Below are 20,816 nucleotides of genomic sequence, written 5' to 3' on the forward strand. Positions count from 1 at the left end.
ACCAAAGGCACAGTGACCAGTTGGCATTTATTAGTGTAGTTACTGTTTGTCACTGTAGTAAAAGTAGTGGAGGAACCAAGACTTTGTTATCACAAAGAAATAAATAAAGCTTATTTTTAGGAAAATTCTAACCGAGTAACTGAAATCTAGCAGTAGCACTAGAGGACCCCAGCCTTGTGTGAGGAAGCTGGGGTAGAAGTCATGATAAATTCTACCTAAAAGGAGCTTCCACTCACTACCCCCTGCCCCAGCTCCCTGGCCAGAGCTGATCGTGGCTGCAGTTACAGAATAAAAGGAAACCTAATGAAAAATGTGCTAAAACACTTGAGAGTACATGGACTCGGATCTATCAGGGGGTTAGCTGACCATGATCAGACAATCTGTTCCCCCCACTCCAAAGAGGTTTAAGCGGGAGCTTCTCCAGACCGCTTCCGACTAATGTGCTCCAGGTGTGCATGCTCTGACGTATCCAAGTCAATCTCATACTTGGCTAGGATCTTGAGGATGGGCCTCAGCTTCAGCCACCACTGTTCCTTGGGGATGCGGTGCCTACAGAGGAATGAGGCAGAAATGATTTAATCTTTCAGCATCCCAATCATAGGCTTATGGGAAGAAGTTGAGCAGAAGAGGCTAGATTTAGGGCATGGGCATCAGATCTGAAGTAGGTATGACTACAGGTGTTACTCCTAAGAGAAGACAGTGAACAGGATGGGAAGAGTAGGTCTTGAAATGACCAGGGAGGAAACCACTCCAGGAAGAAGATGTACTCACTCGAAATCTGTCTGTTCCTTCAGCTCAGTCACTGGCTGAAAGACCAGGGCCCTCTTACGCATCCCCAGAACACAGCCTGAGTCTGGGGAATTGGCAAAGATCCGCCCTGCAATAAGGAATGGTCAATCAGCTTCTATACTGGGGAACCGGCCTCTATGGAAGGGCTCACCCTCTTACCCCACCTACCATTACGGTAACTCTCTTTGATTTTCCCAGACATCCAGTTCATAGCCTTGGCGCCCATCTTAGTGGCAAAATTCCTGTCAAATGGAGTTGGGCTCCCACCCTGGGAAAAGAATCATAAAAATTACAGAGGGAAGGGGCTGGCCTAGTGGTGTAGTGGTTTAAGTTCGTGCACTCTGCTTTGACGGCCTGGGGTTTGGCTCCCAGATGCAGACCTATACACTGCTCATGAAGCCATGCTGTGGCAGCGTCCCACATACAAAATAGAGGAAGATTGGCACAGATGTTAGCTCAGGGTCAATCTTCCTCATCAAAAAAAAAAAAACATTACAGAGGGAAGGACTCTAATGAAGTAGCAGAGATATCTGAATACACAGAACAAAAGGAAAGAATGGGCCCCTGGTTTACAGCCAGAAACAGGAATCCAGAAGTCTAACTATTAAGGGAAATCCTGAAACAGGGCCAGGAACCATGGTGAGCTGGCCCAGCATATTTGGCCATTTATCAGGTACAAGAGTAACTAATTAGTTAAAGGGGATGATTGGTCTCACAAGTGCCTCTTCTAGCTCCATAGTTGCCAGATCCTGTTCATTTACTTCTAGTCTTACTGGCCACTCAGTCAGTGGCCCCTCTTCAGCCTAGCAGCTTTTGTCAGTCACCATCACTGATGACATGGAAATGTTCCTTGTGACCCAGTCTGGAAGCCCCTGGTAGCACCTCAGAATAATATAAAATGTCATGCAGATTTTCTCTGAACTAAGCGAAAGTAAGTGGGAAAGTGGGAAGTAAGGACAAACAGGAAATAGGTCTTCATACTTGATCCAGTAGTACCCCATTCCTGCAGGGGCTGATAAGCTCATTCAGACTGAGATATTGGAAATTCATTTGTGGGGAGAGAAAGGTCAAAGGCTGTCAATGCCTAAGAAGCATCAGCTGGAGACATCTGGAATACAAGAGGCCTCAGACCACTAGTACCATCTGTGAGTGAGGCCTAACTTGGGTGAGGATTGAATGCGGGTGGTAGAAAGGAATTCCTTTCCCCTGGAAACCCCAGTTAGTGGAGATGGAGCCCAACACGAGCAAGGAGGCTGTACTCATTCCACAGGTTCCTCATGAAAGGCAGCATGCATGGTGTGGTGGGAAGAGCATTGGACAAGCTCATTCTACCTGTCACCCAAGCTCGATGAGTGTCCCTGAAAAAATTATTTCTCTCTGGGCCTCATTTTCTCCATCTGAATCAGTAGTTCTCAACTAGTGACGATTTTGCCCCCCAGGGGATATTTGGCAATATCTGGAGATACTTTTTACTTGTATAATTCAGGAGGGAAGTGCTACTGGTATCTAGTGGGTAGAGTCCAGGGATGCTGCTAAACCATCCCACAGTGCACAGAACAGCCACCCACAACAACGAATTATCCAGCCGAAAATGGCAATAGTGCTGAGGTTGAGAAACCTTGCCCTAAATGAAGAGGATGGACCACATCAACTCTAAGGCCACTTCCAGGGTAAAGATGTGATTCTATGACTAGAAGATTGCAGGCCCATGCTCTGTGGCGGCACTGAGAGCCCCCAGCAGACTGGAGGCCAGTGGGAGCCTCAATGGCTGTTGGGGGTCACGGCCGCCTGGTGAAGGCCAGGACCGGGGTGTCATCCCTACCTGCTGCATGTGGCCAAGCACATTCTTCCTGCTGTCGAAGATGCCCTTGCCCTCCTCAGAGTACAGGTTGAAAATGAAGTCAGTGGTATAGTTGTCATTGCACTTCTCATTCCTGCCAGGTAGAGACCAAAAGCCTGTGACTTCGGCTGTCTGCCTATCCCTCCACCCCCTTTCTGCCTTTGTGGATTTTGTTCTTCCCTTTTCTGTCTCCTCCCGTGGTTCTGGTTCTCTCCCTCTGTATCCACAGATTCCTCAGGGTGTCCCAACCATGGGCCCATTCTGTGGCCTAGGGCCAACCCTGACTACTTTCTCTCTTTACTTAGGAACAAACCGTGCATGAGGTACCTTAACACCAAGCCCCTTTTCACAGTTGTTTTCATCTTTTGCACCAGATGTTCAACATTCACCTGAAAATGAAACAGTAAATCCTAAGCCTAGCTGGGAGCGGATAAGGTCGGGCAAGTGCATAGATCTCTTCTTGCCCCTAGGCCTCTCCAGGAGGGGAGAGCCACATGGAGGGGGGTTGTTTACAGTCAAGGGCCTGAACTGTGCCGAATCCCTTTATGAAGTTCAGAACAGACTGAAATTTAAATGAAGGCTCCAAATGAGGCAGGCAGAACTGGAAGAGGGAAAGTTCGAGACATCTGTGGTAACTGTCATTGTTCAGCCCCTTTCTACCTGCTCTCGATTTCCCTTTCCAGGGGTTTCTGGTTCCTCCTCCCTCAGAGGGCTGACTCTGTTTTCAGTGTCGATCTTTAAATGGGTGGCTTGTATGTAGAGCAGTGAATCACCTGGGAGGAACCAGCCCCTTCATTTGGGCTTTGAGCTGGGGATGAGGGAGGAAGACACCCACCCTCCACTCTTGGCAGGGGTTGGCCGGGTTCTTGGATTAGGGAGTCCCCTCAACCTGCCTCACTTTGTGGCTCTTTTTCCTCCAGTTAACTGGGATCTTAGAAAACAAGGATCAGATGGTCCCCCTGTGAAACAGGAGTCAGAGCCCCACCCGGAGGTGAAAGGGTATCCCCCTCAAAAATGGAATGAGAAGGGTCTGCTTTGCTAGCAGGGAAATCTGGAGGGCAGCGTGATACAGTAGAAAGATCACCAACCTTCTCAGTCAGTTAAACCACCTACGCACTTAGGAGTTTAGAAAAGTTTTTTAACCTCTCCAAACCTTTCTCATCTGTAATTTGGAAATAATATCTCCCCTGCATGTCTGTTGTGAAGATAAAATGCAAAAGCGCATGGAAAGGGCTTAGCAGCATGCTGTCCCTCTGAGTGAACACTCCAACAGAGGAGCTGCGGTCATGCATGCGAGGTCACGTGAGGGATGCCTGCTCCGTGCTCTGTCTAGTCTCCTCGCAGGACTCCACAGACCAACTGGCTCTGTCCTCATCTTGAGCTGAGGTCACTGTGGGGACAGTGGGGACAGACAAGGGCAGGGAAGAGCTACCTAGCAGGCTCTGGGTAGCCATCTACCTGCAGGTCTCGAATGGTGAAGGGCTCCTCAAAAATGTAGGCCGCATCAGCCCCAGCTGCCAGTCCTGCCATGGTGGCCAGGTAGCCACAGTAGCCACCCATAGTTTCAATGATAAACACTCGACGTTTGGTACCTGCTGCTGACTGCTTGATACGGTCACAGGTCTGCAAAGACAACAGGTCATAGTCAGAAAGACAGTCAGAGATCTGATTCTTGTCACTTCTCTGGCCCTTGCCACAACCCACCTCTGGAGCTACCTCCTCCCCAGGCCAGCAAGGCCCTGCACCTCATCAAGTTCTTGCCTTCAGGGACGGCAGGCAGATGTGCCAACCACACTGTGAACTCCTCTCCTGGGGAGGAAGCTGCACCTACCCTTTCTGTTGCTCAGAGTAGGGAAATTAGGTTGCATGACCTCAGAAAGAAAGAACATTTGGTATGGAGAGTACAGATGCATTTCTAGGTGAGAGGACACACAAGATGAGGAGAATGAACACCCCATGTGGTTAAATAACGTCTGTATAAATGCCTGGGCCCAAAGAAGTGCTTTTCAAACACTGCTACTTGGTTGAGACAAAACAAGTGGCTCACTTTCCAGGACCAGACTCAGTCCAGGGAGTATGCTCCTGGCAGAAGGCCCAGGAAGCAGAGGGGGCTCTCACCATGCAGATAGTATTGAGGGCGGTGTCAGCCCCCACACTGAAGTCTGAGCCAGGGACGTTGTTGGAGACCGTGGCAGGGATGACCACAAACGGGATGCAGAGCTCGTCATACTGCTTCCTGCCCTCCATCAGCTCCAGGCCCCCTGTGTAAGCCTGAGGAGAAGAGGGCAGTAAGGGGAGAGGGACAGGCGGGAGGGAGAGCAGGAGAAACGGGAGAGGCACTCACCTCGAAGCCCCCAATGATGACAAGGCCTTGAATGTTAAACTTAGTGATGTTGGCACTGATCTGCTCGAAGCTCTTCTTGGGTAGAGTCCTAGTTGATTAGGGGGTGGGAGCAGTGGGAGGTAACGGAATTTGGGGAAGAGACAGCAAAATTAGCAAAATTGAGGGAGAGAAAAGCTAGAAAGCTGGAAGGCGCTTTATTTATAATTTCCTGACTCGTGCCCACTCCCCTACCCCACCCCTCATCCCTGTCCAACAACACACACTGGGCTCTGAATCCCAGAGCTGCTATAAGACGTCTGGATGAGCGTGTGTGCCCTCATGGAAGCGACGGTGAACTTGTGGGCTGAGGACCCAGACAAGAGTGGTGGTCAAAGCAGACCATGACCTAATGAACTGACACCCACATTCCAAGGGACACCTTTAAGGGGTGGTTAGGAGGAGGCGCTCCTGTAATGCCACTTACCTTTTAGTCCCAAGTTTAGAACCCCCTTGGCCAGTCCAGCCCCCAACATAGCTCCAGCCAGCTTCCTCGATCTGCAGGGAAAGGTCACACAGGTCTGCATCGTGGCCTGACATCACTTCTTGAGTTCAGACCCCACCCGACACCCCCCTGGTTGGAAGAGGAAGACCAGGCATTGGCTTTTCCCCAGCTCACTGAACATCTTCCACCCTCGCTGCTCATTCACAGATATTAAGCACCCACTTATGCTGGGCACTGTGCTGAGCTTCAGATAGAGAATTAAATAAGACGTGTTTGTTTGGAAAGGGTTCGTGTCAGCGGCTCCTGCCTGTTCCTACTACCCTAAAATTAAAAATCTACTTCTGCTTGAACCCTGAGAAGAGAGAAAGGTGGTGAGGGACAGGGGAAGGAAAGAGAATGGACAGGTCACCGGCTACCCTTCTCCTCCCCGTGACTGCTCCTTGGCCCCCAAGTGTGCGCCTTCCTTTTTGTCCCTGTACCTGGCCCTTGGCCAGGCCCTCGAAGCCATCGTGCACAACCAGCACTCGGTTGCCCTGGATTAGGCCAATCCTCACAGTGGAGCGGACGGCAGCATTCATGCCTGCGGCCGGGGCCCCCACATTCATCACGGCCACTGTGTGCGAGCCACTCTGTGGAGAAGGAAGCAGAGAGGGAGCAGGGGAAAGAGGGAGACAGAAATCCCAGCCGGGGGAGGGGGGCCGGTCAGTAAGGGAGGCTGAACTCTGAGTCTCTTATGGTCCTAGGATCAGGACATCTGCCTGACAACTCACACCTCTCCCAGGGGCCGCCGGCCCAGCTTGCTCCTTCATACGACGGAAGCAAAATTCTATCACAAAACTATAAATAAAGCTGCTGTCTCTGAGCCCAGATACCATTATATAACGAATCAGAGGCCTTCCAGAGAAGCGTTTCCCAAAGTGTGATCCTTGGACCACCTGCATCAGAATCCACCTAGGAGCTTGTTAAACCCATATATGCCTGGCCCCTACCCAGATCTGAATGTCATCTGAGGGAGGGCCCCAGGAATCTACATGTTTACTAAGCAACCCAGAAAATTCCCATAAACACTAAATATTGAGAACTTCTACTCCAGTGAAGGAGGTGGCTTAAATACACTTAGAAGTGATTATTCAAGATTTGCCAGGGGAAATAATACATAAGCCCTCTTTCCCATTCCTTGCATGCTGTCTTGTCAGCCCTGAATTGGATGTGGGTCTTGGGTTAGAGACATCCAGGGTACCCTAAGAACATGGGGCTGGTATCTGGAATGGCTAAGAGAAAATTATTTTCATAGGGTCAGGGCCTTAGACTCAGCACTGAAGATTACAGTGGGGCAAAGAAGTTGGCAAGGCTGTAGGTTGTACGGATTAGGGGTAGCACTTCATAAAGGGAGACTGGGGGCAGGGGAGTGTTAAGAGGAGAGAGTATCTCGCCAGTACCTTAGAAACGGGGGGTCTGATGTGAGCCAGAAGCTTGTATACCTCCCAGTTGTTCATGAAGCTCCTGTGAAAAGTACAAAGAGAGAGAGGTGTCCTCAGGCCACTCCTCATGGCCAGCAGCCAAGGGATCTGGTCTGAGGTTTTGCTCCCAGCATGACGTTCTATACGGCAAACCTCTAAGGACACAACTGGGGCACAGCAGGGATTGGGCAGGGGCTGCCAAGGGGCCACTACTCATCAGACACTACCTGAGCACTCTGCTCCCAGGCACTGTGCTCAGCACAAGAGAGCACCCCTTGCCTGGAGAACTTAGCATCCAGCTGGGTCCACACATAGAAATAACAGGTTACAAAAGGCAGGGAGTCAGGAGAACACCCCTGGGATGAACTGAGCCTCCTGGTCACCCCACGACTAATTCTCTTGGGGAAGAAAATGTTGCAGAGACAACAGGGAGAGGAAGAGGCAGAAGCCCGTTTTGGGTCTGGAGCCATGTCGATTTTTGGCTTCATTCTGGCATCTGATCTCTAGCTAGCGAGCTTCCATTCATTTCCTCACCGGCCTCTCAGCTTCATGGCTTCATCAAATTTCCTCTCATCCATGGCCCTGGTCACATCTTTGGTCTGAGGGAGAAGCACAGCAACAGTCACGACTCCAGGGCAGCATCCTGCACAGCCAGATTTCCATCCCATAGTGAGACCCTGCCCGTCTCCGGGCTTGCGACTGGATCCTGCTCTCCCTACACCCCAGCTTTTCTATGCTCCCCAAACTTGCACAGAAGGAGAAATGTCTTTGTTTTTCCTTAATTTTCTGAGTAATGAGCAGCAAAAGGGCTGATTCAGTGCTTTATTTATTTGAATATGGGCAGAGTGGAGGAGCACTCACAGAGAAAATAGCATCTTCCCCCATTCCACACCCAGGGCCCCCGCCTCAAAGTAGCCACTGAAGTAATGAGTAAATGAGGAAGATCTTGCAAATACAGCAGTGAGGAAGAAAGGCTGGTCCTTGCACGTGCTTCCCAACTACTGATTTCTGCTCTGTGTGCCAGGGCTTCAGCTTTGGGGCTTTTAGAGACACAGTTGCAAGCAAGGTGGATCTTGTCTGGGCTGTAGGTCACTAGGCCTCCTAAGTCTCAGAGAGAAGCAGGCCAGGAGATGGGGAGCCAGCCCTGAGCATTCAGACCAATCCTGAGAATCAGGCCAGACACCTCAGCTCCCACCACACTGCTCACTCTGTGGGATCCAAGGGGTGAATCCTTTATAATAAGAGGCACCTTGTCCTGAGCACTCAGCATTTCCAGGCGCTGCATCAGACCCTCTACATATCTCCCTCCAACCCTTATAATATCCCGCAGTGTGAGTACTAGTAACCTCGTGTTAGTTCAGAGAAATATGTGCAAGTAGAAATCAGAGAGAGATACAAGCTAACCAGCCAGAACTTAATAATATTCCCATGCTTCTAATAAAGTTTGGAGAGAGATTGCATTTCTCTTCCAATAAAGACATGATGAAAGGGTTTGAGGTTGGATATTATGAGATACTGGGTCTCACTACTAGGTCAGATGTAGTCTCCCATCTTCTTTGGGCACAATTTACAGATGGCTATGGCTCCCATGCAAAGCCCACTGTGATCTTTCTCCATATGTCTCTTACTACACCATGCTGCCTGTCCATCTGCTCCTGTCCCAGAGGCCTTGGAAGTTGGTGTCTCTCCCCATAAGCTCCAGCTCAGACAGAGGCTTAGGGCTGTTAGGAACGGGGTTGGGGTCAGTACTCACCACCTGGACACACTCCATGAGGGGCAGGCGCACAGCCTGGTTACCAGAGAGGCTCACCACACAGGCTGGGGTGTCTGGGGTCGCCTCCAAAAGTGCCATCACTGCTTCCACACCCATCCTGCTGCCCTGCAGGAACCCAGGGAGCAAAGACAGTCTGGTTCAGGCCGCCACATCTTGGCTTGGCCTGGAGAACCAGGCACTCAAGGCCCTTTCCAAATCACAGGGTTGAGCTCCACATTTAAGGACTGCAGCCCAGAACTCCCTGGGCTTTCCCTCCCTACCCAGATTCCGTCTAAAGCTTGATGATTCGTTGTTCTCTTGCCATCAAAACCCCAAGGATTCTACCTGGTTGCAGAGAAACAGATCCACTATAGTGATCAAGGGCATCACTGGGGCTTAATAATATTCTCTTCTTATTGATAAAACAAGGAAGGTATTGCCTTTCTCTTCCAGTGAAAGTAGGATAAGAGAGTTCAAACTGAGTGTCTGAAGTCAGGTCTTAATAATTTCACTAATGCTCAAAGCTCTAAGATCTTAGATCTCACCATCAGGGGAGCACACAATTTCCCACCACTTTTTTGCAACAGAAAAGAGCTCTTGAGAGTATGGGAACAAGTCAAAGGCCATTACAGTCCAGAGGCTGGTGGCAGGGCAGCACGACCAATGGTTTAAGTCTCTAAGCTGGTGAAGTGCAGTCCTGCCTGGAAAGGGCAGCAAGTTGAAGGTTCTAACGTGTGAGAGCCACACCTTACCATGACTTACCAGGATTCGGTCAAAGGCCGACGGTGTCCCACCTCGCTGCACATGCCCCAAGACAGTGACCCGGGTGTCATATCCCAGACGCTTTACCACCAGCTGAAAGGATGGAGAGAGAGACAGAGAGGGAACAGAGTCAAGGAGAGAAAACAAGCAGAGACTTAGATAAACCACGGACGACTTAGCCTCTTATCTTGTAATGATTCCTGGGTGGGAGGAGACCAGGGAGCAGGAAACCTGGAACGATGTGCAGAAGGACTAAGAGAAGACTCAAAAATCCCCAGGGAACCAGGGGTCAGGGGTAGTAAGGAGCCAGAGGCCTCTCTGGCTTTATTCATACTAACGTCTTTGATGGATTCTGAGGTGATTGGTTTCCCATTCTTGTCAATTGCACCCTCAGCAACAATGATGATGTTGAGACGAGAACCACGGGTCCTTGTCTGGTCAGAAACAAGGAGAAAATTAGTCAGTGTTATGAAACTGATGAATAGGAAATGAATCGTCAGTGGAACAGGGTGAAGGATTTTTTTTTTAAGGGCAAAATAAAGTGCCAGTACCTCGCTGAGCCGGCGACAAAGGTGATCCTCCCAGTCATCATCTGGTGGACATTCAGGAATAAAAACCCAGTCAGCCCCACAGGAGAGAGAGGTGACAAGGGCCAGGTATCTGAGATGAGAGCCAGAAGCATCACGCTGGGAGCTACACTCCACAAATAGCCTCACCCATACCCAACAAGTTCACCTAGTCCCCATAGCTCGTGAACAGTCTGAGAGGCCTCCGCTTCACTCTCAGGGTGAGGGTAAGAGCACCACTGAGACAGCTTCTCAACGAGATTCTGTCCCTGAGAGCACCTGCTATTCACGCTCACCTGCCACAGTGTCTTCCAATGTCAGAGCACTGTCTGTCCTTTCACACTGCATGTGTGCCTGTGCATGTACACACATGTACACACACGCACATGCGGTTATGTAAGGGAGGTGGAATGGAGACAAGGAAAGCGGACCACATCAAGGGGAGTACAGCTCCTGATCTGCTACCACTGGGAGACCTCTCTGGACTCTCCCGGGAAGAGGAAAGGGCTATGACTGGTCCATGGGATAAATGAGTCAAGATAGGGGTCTTACCCACAGTGCCGGCCCATCACTTCTAACACGAATGTCCTCTGGTGGCTGCAAGAGACACACATGGGACTTACACAGTCCAAGTGTCCCTATGGCCAGGATCAAGCCACCACCCACATCTGGGCCAAGAAACCTCTCTGGGAGATGCATTTATACTGCTAGGCCTCCCAGCAGGTTTCCTAAGAGACCAGGAAGACCCAGGGGAACATTTTAGCCACAGGATGGCTAAAACACAGCAGTAAAAGGTGTCAGTACTGAGGCTCTGTTCCAGGGAGGGATGGGGTCCAGGAACGGAAGGAGAGAAGGGGAAAAGAAGTGAAGAAGAGAGGACACGACTAACCTGGAATCCTCTAGGATTACCCTGGGGTGCACTGTGACCCTCCACCCTCCCATTCTCCTACATTGGCTCCCCCACGTCCCCTAACCTCTGAGCACGGTGATGATGGCCTCCACAATCTCGATGACATGGTTGGAAAGGGTGGCTCAGGTTTTGGGCATCCTGGATTTGCCTCAGTCTGGACACTAATTATTTAGGAGACCCCATAGGTATTACAGACCTCAGAGCTCCATGTCTGAACAGTGGACTAGAAGTGGCAAGAGGCAAATCTCACAACACTTAGAGAGCAGTGCAATTTCAGTGCTCTATGGATAATTCTTAGTTAAAAATATTGTTCTGCCCAGGAAAAATGGTCATTAGAGTCACCATGGTTCAAACACTTCAATCTTCTCTAGCCCTAGCCCTTTAGCCTGTCCCAGCTGCCATCCTCCTACACTGCCCACCCCTACCACCCCCCGCAAGCCCCCTTACCTCTGAGCCGTAGTAGTGATGGCATCTACAATCTCCATGATCCGGTGGAGGGCAGAGTCAGTACCAATGGTCATATCAGTGCCGCAAAAGTCATTGTCAATTGAGCCAACCAGGCCCACGATGTTCAGGTAGTTGGACTTCGTAGCCTCCTCAGCTGTGATCTTACCTGACAACGGGAAGCAAACCAGGAGCCACCAGGTGAGGTACCTGGCATGCCTAAAGAGCAGATGACTGCAGAAAGAACTGTAGCCAATGTAGCCAAGAATTGTAAGCAATGGCAGAAAAAGGAGGGCAAAGACTACCTATTTGTGTCAGGGTAACGGTTCTCTCCAATGGAACGGGGGGTGTGCATGCACATGCACAAACAATACTGATGAGAACAATGTCTCACCCGCTTTCTGGAGGTCACTCAACAAGTCACTCCACTCAGAGCGGAAGGTGTCAGCCCCAGTGAGGCTACCATCACCCCCAATGACACAAAGGTTGGTAATCCCACGCTTCACCAGGTTGTGGGCAGCTCGGAGTCGTCCCTCTCGTGTCCGAAAGTCCTTGCACCGGGCACTCCCAATCACTGTGCCTCCCTTTGGGAAAGAGGTAGAAGTCAGCTCCCCAGATGACTTCTGGGGCTCAACATGCTAAGATATTCCCTATTCCAACACTATGATGGGCTTTCATAACCGTGGGGCTCTCTAGGAAGTTCCCTGACATCCTTAAGAGTCATTTGTCCTTCCAAAGGAAGGGGAAATGATGCTGGCTGAGATTTCACAGGGTCATTCCTATAGTCTGCTACACCTCTTAGAAGACTGCTGACATCAGCCCCTTTCATTGAAGCCTTTATAAGCAAAGTGTTTACCCTCAAAGAGAACAAGAGAATACATACATGCCTGTTGGCTTTTGGAATAGTCTCCATGTTTCACATCTTCTTAATGGTGTAAGAAGAAGTAGCAGTGACTTCAGTCTCTGGAAATTCTCCCTAGTGGCCTGACATTATCGGATTGTGTTCATCCCAATGTGCTTGGTAGTATTTTTTCCCTCTCTAACACACCGTGATTTCTAATTGCAACCGGGCACTGCCAATCTTTTCCCCTTTGCTCTTTGCCATCTATGGTGCTAGTGGAAGGAGCCACAATACCCAGGTATTCACAGGAAATATAGCTCTGGGTATAGAAAGGCTTAAATCCCCAGGGGCTTATGGAAATCCCAAGAGAAGTAAGTATACTTACAGTTTTCACAACTCATGTAAGCTCCTGGCATCCATGACTTTGGGGGTATTAATGGAAAATTCTGGCTCATTCTCAGACTACTTTATGGCAGGCACCATTGCCTGTATAGAACATTCACTAAGCACTGCACATTAAATTTCTTCCCATGGATTTTAGGGGATTGAAGTAAAGAATGGGGATATAAATGTAATTTGTAGATTTTTCAATAAATCAGAAAATGGATATACAGCAACTTAGAGAAAGGAACGAAAAGGTAGATACAATTGGGATAATCTTGGGGTTTTTTTTGAAACTCTAAAAGGCTCTCTTGGTTCCCTCTTCCCTTAAATGGTCTGGTCTCAGGTCACCTCATCACCATCACATGAGGACTGGCAGATTTCACCTCTACCTCTGGCTCTGACCCCAGGCTGCTGGTAAGGTTATTTTCAGGGCCAGACCTTCCCCGTGACCCCAGAGCAGGACTTGCTTATGTGCCAGTGCCTCAAGTCTTGCCTATGACCTTTTGATAAAGAGCAAACCGTCCTGTGATCACATCCCCACCCCTCATCCCGCCCCAGGAAAACAGGCTGCTGTTTTCAAATGTAAAGAGTAAAGGGCACACATAGCCCCTCTCTTGCCACAGAATCTCTTCACATTAAACCACATGGCAGGGAACTTGGGAAACCATGCGCCCAAACCCCCAAAGACTGGGGTGAGACAAGGGCAGACAAATACAGGACAGCAGTCCTCTGGAACATACCAGCTGGAGCATCATCGAAACGCTCTCCCAGGTAGCCTCCCTGATGTAGTCTCCACCATCCACCAGGCCTTGATAACCCTGTGAGACACATTATACCCATTCAGCCTCTGCTAGGCTTCCCCCTAAACTCCCAGGATTAAGACAGGATCCCTGGGAAGAAGTTCTCTGAGAATCAAATCACCTCCTGCCATTACTGAGTCCTGGATGCTCGTGAGACTTATCATATTTAACACAGTCCAAAGAAGGAGATGTTACCTTTTTCAATACTCTCTTCTAGGTTCTCTCATTCTTGAAACATGAGGATGTCCTTCCTAATATTTAATCTTAATTCCTCTGGTTTTTGGCTCATCCTATTTCCTTTAATCTGCTTCTCAGGAGAACTAGATAACAGATGGTTTTGATAATAATAGAGAAAAGGAGAGGTGATGTTGGAAGGAAGTGGGGAGGGAGAGAAATGTGACTTGAAAAGATAAAAGACTATAAAATTTGAGAGAAGGCAGATAAACCTCACAGAAAGAGGAGTGGATGAAGAATGAGAGGTGACCGAGAGAAGGGAACCAAAGAGGAGTTAGGACCTCAGAAAGTTAGGCAAACTACAGAAATCCAGTGAGACGCTTCCCTGCTAAGGGTCTGTCTCAGGATATACTAAATTTTCTGTTAAATACTAACTCATTTCAGCTTATTTCTCTGTTTTGAGGGAGGTGAAGGGAAGAGACAGAGTTACTTCTTCCTTTAAATTGAACAGGCAACATGAGGCCCCCGCCTGCTGATCCCTGGGTCCCACCATCATTACTGGAGACAAGAGTGGGGAGGAGTGACTCATGGAGATAGGGAGCCAAGACAAATCAGACGTAGCAATGTACCTGGGAGGTAAGGAAAGAGAAAGTGGGGAGGGGGAGCAGAAAGCAGAGAAAAAATGATGGAGAACAAAGTGGAGAACCAACCTCATGGACAAAGAAGACACGGGCACCAGTGAAGATGCCAACTCGAACCACAGCCCTGACAGCAGCATTCATACCTGCAAGGAGGGAAGAAAGAAGTCAGGGAGAGCTTACTCCTAAGAAAAGCAGCCCTGGACTCCATGACATGAGACAATCCTTTTCTTAGGCTTTTCTCTGAATCTTGAACACTCCTTTTATCCAAGTCTTCTGGCCTCCCCACTAACACTAAATTACTGCATTCAGTAATGTCGCTCCGGATACCCTCATTGATCTCCCCCCAGCAAAAAATAAATCCTGTCTTCCCTAAGACTTTTCCTTGCCAGGGCAATCTGGGGAATAATAATCCTGAATGCTTATTGTGGGGTTAGACACTGCTAAATGCTTGTCAAACATCATCTGATTTAATCCTATCCACAACCCTGGAGTTGCCTCCATTTTACAGATTTGGAAACTAAAGTTCAAAGGGATCAAGGGCACAGAGCTAGTACTCTTAGAAAGCTCAGATTTGAATCCAAGTTCTGAAATGCTTCAACCAACACTACTGACCTTCACGCCCTGCCCTCCTAATCCCAATGGCTGTACTAGGTTTTCCCTTCCCTTCTACACCAAATCTAGACATCCAGCTTTGGTAGGCTTTTCGGGACAAAGATATGACTCTCCGAGGCTCAGTGACCTGACCAGTCACAATCTGCTCACGAGTGCGTCCATTGCTGGCTGGCGGGTTCTCCCATCTCCACACATACACAGCTTTTTAGTGTGATTTGAGTTGGTGTACGTTCCAATGTGTACCACATAGCTGAGATTCTCTGGCTCTCATACTACCAGAAGAGGCTGTGACCAAGTGTGCAGGCAGAATTAGTGGAGACTATGCTCTCACTGCCTCCTCCCGTGACCCTGTCTATAAGGTGTGTATGAGGAACTTTAAAAGAATGCTGTAAATTACTCTGTTTCCACTGGGAGAAGCAACTAAGCCTAAAACCGAGAGGACAGCCTTTCCCCTTTTTCCCATATGAGTATTATCCCTCTCCTGGTGGCTACTCAATGACAAGAACTGTCTCTCCAAGAGTACTGTGGAGGAGCTAACCTGCCACAATACACAACACGTGGTGGGGGTTGTGGGCACTCCACATTAGAAACAATGCTGGGCCGGCCCCATGGCTTAGTGGTTAAGTGCGCACGCTCCGCTACTGGCGGCCGGGGTTCGGATCCCGGGCGTGCACCGACGCACCGCTTCTCTGGCCATGCTGAGGCCACGTCCCGTATACAGCAGCTAGAAGGATGTGCATCTATGACATACAACTATCTACTGGGGCTTTGGGGAAAAAAAATAAATAAATAAAATTAAAAAAAAAAAAAAAAGAAAGAAACAATGCTACTGATACAGTGCTAAGCAGAGCTTCACTGGTGAGATGGAAAACATTCCTGGGTCTTGATCCTGGGAACCCTATCCCACCTTGTAATGTGAGGAGGGGCTCATGGTGATGCTCAAGGAATCTTAGCGCCATGATGGATTAACTTGTTGTGAACCATTTTAGCCACCCTCCCTCAGGTACCTCAGTATATATTTTTGTTTCAATCCAAAATGTATTCATATGGTTAGGTTAAGGTTAGCTTAAAATTAGTCTATCCTTAACCCTGCCTGGAGAAATATCAGATACCAGTGAGAACTTGAGAAGCCAGTAATTGGAAAAATATGCAGCAGCAGAGTAAAATCCGTCATGAACTACTGCATAATGCAAAGCTATCTGGAATGGAATACAATCAAAGAGACCAAAATGTTTGTTTTTGGGGGGGTTTCTTGCAGGTTGAAAAAGGTTGGTATTACACAGCTATAAGCTCCAAATCAAATTGAAGGTCCATTCACTCACTGAACACATACTTAGTGAATAGCTACCATGTTCCTGGCACTATGCAGGCACTGGGGATAGAGCAGTGAACAACATTGAGTCTGAGGGTATAAAGATTAAGGACTTGGTAATGGTCCTCAAGACTTGTGAAGAATTATAACATGGATCCTTATGAAGGAGATTGGTACAAAATGCAGTAGAAACAAGGAGAAGGAGCATCTAAGCTGCCAGGAGGAAGTCAGGGAAGGTTATATAGAAAAGATAGCATTTGTCCTCAGACCTAAAGGCAATTTCCTTTTAAATCTGTTTGTCAGGTGGATAATTTTGGGGGAGAGTGTTCTAGGCAGGGGGAATAGCACAAATAAAGGTAAGGGTCAAGAAGAAATAACCTTAGGTAATTCACTATTACAAAGAACAAAATGTAAGATAGGAAATGGTGAGAGAAGAAGCTACAGAGGTGGGCAGGCCCCCATGTGCCGCATGAGGAAGTCTGGCTTTTATTCTGTAGGCCAGGGTTTGATTGGGAATCCATGGCTGATGGTTTCAGGAAATCCATGAACTCCATAAAACTGTAGGAAAAGTTTTGTGGGCATAGGCATTTCTTTTGGGAGAAGGTCTACAGCTTTCATTTGACTCTTAAAGGGGTCTGTCACCACCCCCCCGCAAAAAAAAACAGTTGTAGACAATGGAGAATCTTTGAAGAATTTTGAGAGTGGAGAGACATTATGCAATCTACGTAGCAGAAAGATCCCTCTGGCAGCAATGTGAAGGACAGACTGAAAGAAGTGACACTAGGATTAGATGGCTATCTGGCAGCTTAGACAAAAAATGATGAGGACCTAGACTGGGAGAGTGGCATTTGGGACAAAGTAGAGATACTGGCCGGACAGGAGACATCTAGGAAACAGAAGCAACAGAACTTACACCTAATTGGCAATGTGATTAGATTTTCAAGGTGCTGGAGTGGAAGAAGGAAATGCCCCATGATGGACTTAGGCAAAGGGCAAAACTATGGTGCAATTAACTGAGCAGAGGCAGGTTTTGATTCAGGAAGGTAGGGGTGGGGATGATACATTCATATGTGGATATGTTGAGTTTGAAGTTCTTGTTGGACATTCATTTGGACTTGGAAGAAACTCTCAAGAGAATATGTAGAATTAGAAGGGAAAAGGGCAAGGAGTGGAACCCTGAGGAAAACCAACATTGAAGGAATGGGAAGAGGGGTTCCATGAAGAAAACTAATAAGGAGCAGCAAGAAAGACAAAAAGAGAACCAGGACTTAGCAATGTCTTGGAAGCTAAAGAGGACAGTTTCAAGAAGTGGGAACAGTGCCACATGCTTCTGATAACTGATTTAAGATAAGGACTGGAAGGTTGGACTTGCCAACAAGGGGGCATTGGTGAGCACTAATGTCAACACTCACTTATGTTATCACTGAGGCGAAGCCTCCTGAAGTCTAAAAGTCGAGGTTCACATGTCAAGTTGAGGGAATCAAAACTGAAAAATCTGTGAAGGGAGGGAGCTTCTCAGAAGCTTTAGGAAAAGCCTGTGTGTATGAAAAGAACAAGGTCAGAGTCAATGCAAAGTCATTAATGCTTCAAATTAAAGTCAACTCAATAAGTTCAGAACAGATATGAAACTACTGTTTATTTATTTTCTAGACTTTCACAAGGCCTATGGGATTCTCTATCAGATACCTGGAGTTCTGGAGCATGAATTTGTAATCTTAAGAAGTACGTAAAAAAAATTCTTCTGAAACGTATAGGTTGGAACGCTGTTTCCTGCTCCCGAGCTGAGTAAGGGTAGGGGAGAAAAGATTTAAGAAAAACAAATGACTTAAAAGGTTTTAAGTGTAAAGCAAACAATAGATGGTAGGCAGGAAACATCCAAATCCATTGGACAAAAGAAAACCCCACAAGAAAAGGAGATTCTTTCTCTTCTCTCCTCCCTCTGCCTTCTTCTTACCTCAACCCTACCAACCTCCAGAAGTCATCCTTCTTGCCTCTAAATTGGATATCTGAGTGTTTTCCTAGAAATCACGTTTTAGGACTCCCTCTGTGTCCCTGTACCTGTGTCTCAAAACCCTGGTTCTCTAGAAATTACAGCCTGGGATGCACAGATAGCTTATACTAGAGAGTCCCAGTAATTCTCCTATCTAACATAACTGGCCTGTTCTGGCCCCAGGCCGGTCCTGGCTGGGCTCTCCTTGGCTGTTCCACGTTGCCCTAAATAACCTTCTATGAGCAGCTGTCTCACTTATTAGAAGCAAGACGATGGATAAGATTACAGGCACCATCCAGGGGGTATTCTGGGTACAGTCAGGAGGGGCTTTGGAGAACATCAGAAGCACGTACTTTGGAGTCTCCAGTTACAGCTTGTAGGGAAGAGGCTTTGGGGAGAAGAAATATGGGTGATGGGTTTCTATGAGATGAGACAGAAAAAACTAATAAATGATTTGGTCACTACCTTTTTGAAAGCAGATGCTTTCTACCTTAACTGAACTTTGAATAAGAAAAAAAATTAATTCCAACGTGAGGAATAAATGTTTGTTAGATGTGAATTATACTTTCTGATGGATATGTAATTAAGAATTATAAATCCTAGAACAGCAATCCAGACAGGTAATAGAATCCCTGTTCCTGTAAACCTTTAAAAATAGGATAAACATGCATTTGGAATGGACTGCCTATCTGAAGACAGAGACCTAGAGCAGATGGCTGAGGTCCTTTCCAGCAGAATATGCTGATGTCATGAGGCCAAATGTGGTATGGTTTAGGGGAGCTGGGGCCTTTCCTGGGCTGCAAAGGGACTTAGGATTTGATATCTAATCAGCCCAGCTTCTGAGCTCAGGATTTCTGTTCCTGGCCACTCTTCTACTTTCAGAGGTTATTAGCTTTGTGAAACTCAGGGAATGACAGAGCCCAATTTCACTTTCCCATGTGACCCATGGGAACGCTTTAGGGAAAAACATTCCTGTGCCCTCTCCCTGGGAGAACTAGGGACCATTAAACTTATCTCCGGGCAGGCCACTTCTGTATTTGAGCTGCTCCTTCACTTGGGACCTCTCGGCTCTACGTTGAGTTTTCTGTTTTGCTTCCTTGCCTCCCTAGAATTTCATCCTCTATCACCCTCAGTTCCTACTGACATGTACCTGTGATGCTATGTGGACTCGCAGGTGGATATTTCCCTGGGTACACTGAGCCGGTCACAGAATCCCAAGGCCTTGGTCCAGCTGGGCCCTCCAGAAATCAGCTTATCAGTAGCCCCTGCCTCCACAGAAGCAGGTGATGGTCATGCCTAGAATAAGAGGGTCTCTCCGCTCAGGCTAAGCTGGGAGGGCTCTGCTGCTCTTAGACCCAAGTTAAATCCTAGGCCTCTCTTTTTGTTTTACCTCTTTCTCTCGAGAGAGAGCTCTGCTTTTTCATAATATCATAACTCTGTGTGCCTCACTTGGATTTTTTAGCATGCTCTCACTTGCCCTAATCTGACAATACAATTCCACAGGCCATCCTACCAAGGTTCTAGGATCAACACTCAGAGTTTACATTGAAGAACTCACTACTGGCATGGGATTCTTTCCAGGAGAGAAGAAAGAAGCGACATAAGCCAGGTCAGCAGTCTCTACAGCCTCAAGTAGGGTCTGCATTCCTAATCCAGCCACTATTCCTAAACTCAGGACTCTGTGTCCCCCTTCCTCATGTCCTCATTCTAGCATTCTCCTGTTCATAATATATATCACAATTATAATTAAACATTGGTTTAAAAATATACTTAAGGTCCAGCTTTACTGATATACTAATAAGAAGGATCATAAGAGCAAAAACGATGTGTGACTTTTCTATTGATGTATCCCCAGTGCCTACCATCCTGGTTGGCACACAGCAGATGCTCAATAATTCACTTTTTATTTAACTGGTAATACATTTATTGAGTCCTTACTATGTACAAGGCATTGTTCTAAGCACTTTGCTTGAATGAAGAGTTCAGTTTCTATCATTTCATTATATAAGTGGATTCTATTTGGGTAAGGCACACTTGACTATTGTTATTTATGTGCCTTACATAAGAATTTTAGTAATGTATGCTATCTCTTCTCATTAAACTGTAAGTTCCCAAAGGAAATCAACTTCCTTACAACATATGAGACAAGGCTCTATACAAAGTAGGTGCTAAACACAAAGTCTAGGAGAGCCTAGGGACAGGGGTGCAGAGGAAAGGGGAGACAAGCTGAAATCTCTTTCTTTCTCTGTCTCATCACTGTCTCCGTGTCCTAGTATCCCTTCCAAAGGGATTCTGCCTCTCTTCAACGTGTTATAAATTAGAATATACAAGATCATCAAAGGAGAAAAAAAGTCTTAAAAAATCACACATTCCCTATCTCCCACGTCATTTTTCCATACATTTGATTTTTCTGACTCACGAGTTTCTTGGACTCAACCCAGAGATGGGTTCTCTCTGGCTTTGCTTTCTGCCTACCCACCATGGGTTGTCCTGATTAACTGCTGCTGTTGCTGTTTGTTCAGAGCTAAAGGGATGGAAGGGGAGGAAAGGCCAGAGAAAGCAGAGCATGAAGCAGAACCATGCCTACTTGAAGGAAATGTGCTGTCAGAGGAGGTGCCTGACCCAGCTCAGTGCAGGAACTCTGCAGACCTCAGAGTTGATACCTGCAGATCTAGCTGGAGCCCACCAAATACCAACACTGGGTCTCTCCCTT

The 20,816-nt window shown here is 47.6% G+C and overlaps 1 protein-coding gene across 3 annotated transcripts in view; it reads right to left on the reverse strand.

Annotated features, from left to right (window-relative positions):
* Positions 1 to 8: 8 nt before the first annotated feature.
* The window catches only part of PFKM (phosphofructokinase, muscle), a 38,965-nt gene continuing 18,157 nt past the window's right edge, over positions 9 to 20,816 (reverse strand). The window contains exons 3-25 of one of the 3 annotated variants that reach the window (XM_087442483.1): positions 17,800 to 17,894; positions 17,526 to 17,648; positions 14,259 to 14,332; positions 13,315 to 13,392; positions 11,744 to 11,933; positions 11,353 to 11,518; positions 10,548 to 10,592; positions 9,981 to 10,089; positions 9,768 to 9,863; positions 9,430 to 9,522; positions 8,668 to 8,793; positions 7,449 to 7,513; positions 6,894 to 6,957; positions 5,934 to 6,083; positions 5,437 to 5,507; positions 4,974 to 5,061; positions 4,748 to 4,900; positions 4,088 to 4,252; positions 2,957 to 3,018; positions 2,612 to 2,723; positions 958 to 1,057; positions 772 to 877; positions 9 to 549 (exon numbers count right to left, since the gene is read on the reverse strand). In XM_087442483.1, the coding sequence (XP_087298609.1) occupies positions 405 to 549; positions 772 to 877; positions 958 to 1,057; positions 2,612 to 2,723; positions 2,957 to 3,018; positions 4,088 to 4,252; positions 4,748 to 4,900; positions 4,974 to 5,061; positions 5,437 to 5,507; positions 5,934 to 6,083; positions 6,894 to 6,957; positions 7,449 to 7,513; positions 8,668 to 8,793; positions 9,430 to 9,522; positions 9,768 to 9,863; positions 9,981 to 10,089; positions 10,548 to 10,592; positions 11,353 to 11,518; positions 11,744 to 11,933; positions 13,315 to 13,392; positions 14,259 to 14,330 (2,256 nt within the window). In that variant the 5' untranslated portion in view covers positions 14,331 to 14,332; positions 17,526 to 17,648; positions 17,800 to 17,894 and the 3' untranslated portion in view covers positions 9 to 404. The remainder of the gene's footprint in view (positions 550 to 771; positions 878 to 957; positions 1,058 to 2,611; positions 2,724 to 2,956; positions 3,019 to 4,087; positions 4,253 to 4,747; positions 4,901 to 4,973; positions 5,062 to 5,436; positions 5,508 to 5,933; positions 6,084 to 6,893; positions 6,958 to 7,448; positions 7,514 to 8,667; positions 8,794 to 9,429; positions 9,523 to 9,767; positions 9,864 to 9,980; positions 10,090 to 10,547; positions 10,593 to 11,352; positions 11,519 to 11,743; positions 11,934 to 13,314; positions 13,393 to 14,258; positions 14,333 to 17,525; positions 17,649 to 17,799; positions 17,895 to 20,816) is intronic. The other 2 variants (XM_087442482.1, XM_004428941.3) reach the window with 2 other exon arrangements.

Source organism: Ceratotherium simum, chromosome 17 (genome assembly GCF_057802395.1).
Source record: "Ceratotherium simum simum isolate JZ-2026a chromosome 17, ASM5780239v1, whole genome shotgun sequence".
Taxonomy (NCBI): domain Eukaryota; kingdom Metazoa; phylum Chordata; class Mammalia; order Perissodactyla; family Rhinocerotidae; genus Ceratotherium; species Ceratotherium simum.